Genomic DNA, 3,004 nt, shown 5'->3' on the forward strand with positions numbered 1-3,004 from the left:
GGAACACAGAATAGTCTTGTAGGGAATTTTCCTTTAAAGAAAAAAATTAATGATAGGTAAAATTTCTCTTAGAATCAGATATTAGATACCATACCTAAACTATAGGTTTTTTTTTTCTTTCTCAGCACAAATTCTAAGATATGACTACAGTATTTGCGGCGGAATCCAGAATCACTACCTGGATCATGTGTAATTTTGATGATTCAAACGTTTTCCTTTCCCTAGATCATTAGTGGTAGTAAAGATTCCTTTCCTGGTATACTGGGTGGATATACCTCATATACTTTATGTAAGCAGGCCAAATATTGAGGAAAATTTCAAATTAGATGATTGTCAGGAGGAATCACATTCAGGCATAGACAGGGAGGCATAGGAGTATAGTCTCAGGCTGGGAGAGGAAAAGGGAGTAGGGAGGCACCTCATTCTAAGAAATGCCATTCCTCTCTAGCCCATATTAAATAACATAACATTAGGGAAGCTCTGTTGGAATAAGCTCTTCCAACGATGAGCTTTTTGATCACGTCTAAAAATAAATTTAAATATTTACTAGGTTACAGAGGACGACTTGTTTTATAAGGGTTAAACTCAATCTGCTATCATTCAACAGAATAAGCCCATTAACCTTAAACTTTTCAAGCTAAAATATAAAATGCATATTTACCTGGTTGTGTCTGTGGCACTCTTGGGCGTGGTGATGTTTTTGGCTTGGCAGGAGCACGCGGTGTCTGCTTGGGAGCTAAAAGAAAGGATACAGGTTCGGAGTTCTTGAGGCCTTCAAGAATGACAGTACGTAAGCCTCTAGGAGCTCAGAGATGTTTGTGGAGTGACTAAGGATCTAAATACACAGCAATTAATACAATTAAAGCTCCTAAAGATCTGCAAAGTATAGGAAGATAATTTTTCTATATAATGGAAAACAAAACAAAAAAGCACATTAAATGACATCCAAGATATTCAGCTGGCAAAATGAAACTGCTGAAACCTCAGAAATATCTTCTTCAAATATCTTTTAAATAGGTTGAAAATAAATTTCATAAAAATTCTTTATTACAAGTTCACATCATTTTATCAGAATATCCAGATATTTTAAAAGCAAACACATACAATGTTTTCTAAATAAAAAACAAAATTATTATGTTATAGTCCAAATATAGAATGTATTTTCACAGCAAGTGCTAATAGAAAAAATAAATCTACCAAACAAAACACAATTTCTGTTGGTTAGGAAGAGAAATTGGACACCACGGATACTTTTCAATGGAGAGTTATTCCTTTCCTGGGCAATTCCTAAAGAAGTTCTAGGACATTCAGTGTGAAAACCAATTGTTTCTTCATCAAGAAAATTAAAAGCATATCCTGTTGAAGGAAAGAAATTATCAGATGCAAGGCTGCAGCTTATGGAAACACCTGATTTAGTTGAACTAGTGTTTGGGATAAAAAAGGAACAAAATGGTGTTAATGTCATGCAGTTTCAGACACCTTAAGAAAAGATTGCTGAAAATAAGAGTTTTTAGACACCAGAAATTTCTGAAGGACTCTGCAGAGGGTTCTTCCTGATACTAAATCAAAATATACAAGATAATGCAGTGGTTTCAGTGGAATCTTCCTGTTTGCAGAGAGATGAACACCAAGAAATGTTCACTGGTTTAGAAACCCAGAATTTGGGGGTTTAGAGCTCCCTTTGCTAATGACTGGGTCTGCAGTCTCAGGTTTTCCATCAAAAGTTACACAGCTTTTAAGAACCCTGCAATCCCCAAATTCTATGATTCTAGAGTTTCTTACAGTCTTGTGATTTTCTAATTCTCAACTTCTTCGCTTACTGAAGTTCTAACTGATATGCTATTTGCTTCCCTCAGGGTATAAGAAAGATCACCTGAAGGTAAAGGCATGTCATGAAGCAATTCCATGAAAATTGATAGAGAATGAGATAAGAGTCATTAGTACCAATATTTGCAATTAGACATTTCGATAATATTACTATAGCTATTAAAAACAAAACTGGACAAGTTAGATACAACTGATACAGATTCCATTAATGTAGTCAAGGTAGAATTTTGATTAAATTTAAACTGTAGAGTTTATAGGCAATGCTTAGTAGGACATTCCAGAGGACAATGAGTAAAATTAATATCCACATCTCCTTTGGAAATAGAGCCATATAAAATAGTATAATGATAATCAAAACAGAAGTTTGGGCTTATTTAAGATAAACTTCTGTTTCATGGAAACCTACAGCTATTGAGAGAATTTTTCCTTGTAAGAAGAGTCACATTTAGTTGTCCATGTGGGTGATTTGTTTTCATTCATTTCAAACTCCACTACCTAGTACCTTTATGACCAGCAAAAGTAATTGGTTTGATTTCAGTTTCTCTTATTTGTATACAGTGAAATGGCCAAACCGTTGTAGGAAAGAGTGGAACGAAGTAGGGTACCTAAATAATGACGAGGTGACTGGCCTGTAATACTCTCTTTTATGTGTATTGAATTGTTAAGCCAGTTTCTGGAGGTTTCTCTTAACTTCAAACACAAATTAGATATCTTAAAATACTTTTTACATGACCACAGAAGTTGTAAAACTAGTCAAGATGATAAAGTAATTAAAATTAGAATGTATGTAAATAGAATATAAATGTTCTTCCTCAGAAACACTCCTATTTCTTGAATTAAACACTTGTAGAGTAGCTGAGAGGTGGTTTTCTGTCATATCCTAAAGAAAATTCACAACACTGCCAATTGAGTGCTTACTGAAGATAGTGAGACATCAGACAGGTGGAATCACCCATCAAAGGCTGTGAGCAGAGTGATAAAGTCAGGGCCTTTGACATCTAGAAGTGACCTTATTGTCATTTTACAAACACTCACCTCATATATGAAATAGAAAATAGTGTATTTACCGGGTTCAGTCTGAGGCTCATCTGGGCTGGGTAGGATTATAGGTTGAGAAGGCAGAGGTGATGCTTCTATGGCAACTGAAGGAAAGTACTTAGGTTACTGTAGTGCTTGA

The 3,004-nt window shown here is 35.0% G+C and overlaps 1 protein-coding gene across 1 annotated transcript in view; it reads right to left on the reverse strand.

The window, feature by feature from the left end:
- Window positions 1-3,004, reverse strand: part of ABI3BP (ABI family, member 3 (NESH) binding protein) — a 230,812-nt gene that overhangs the window by 61,763 nt on the left and 166,045 nt on the right. Inside the window, exon 19 of the mRNA XM_012652849.1 lies at window positions 662-736. Within this exon, the coding sequence (XP_012508303.1) occupies window positions 662-736 (75 nt within the window). The remainder of the gene's footprint in view (window positions 1-661; window positions 737-3,004) is intronic.

Source organism: Propithecus coquereli, unplaced genomic scaffold (assembly GCF_000956105.1).
Source record: "Propithecus coquereli isolate 6110/MARCELLA unplaced genomic scaffold, Pcoq_1.0 Scaffold40, whole genome shotgun sequence".
Classification (NCBI taxonomy): Eukaryota; Metazoa; Chordata; class Mammalia; order Primates; family Indriidae; genus Propithecus; species Propithecus coquereli.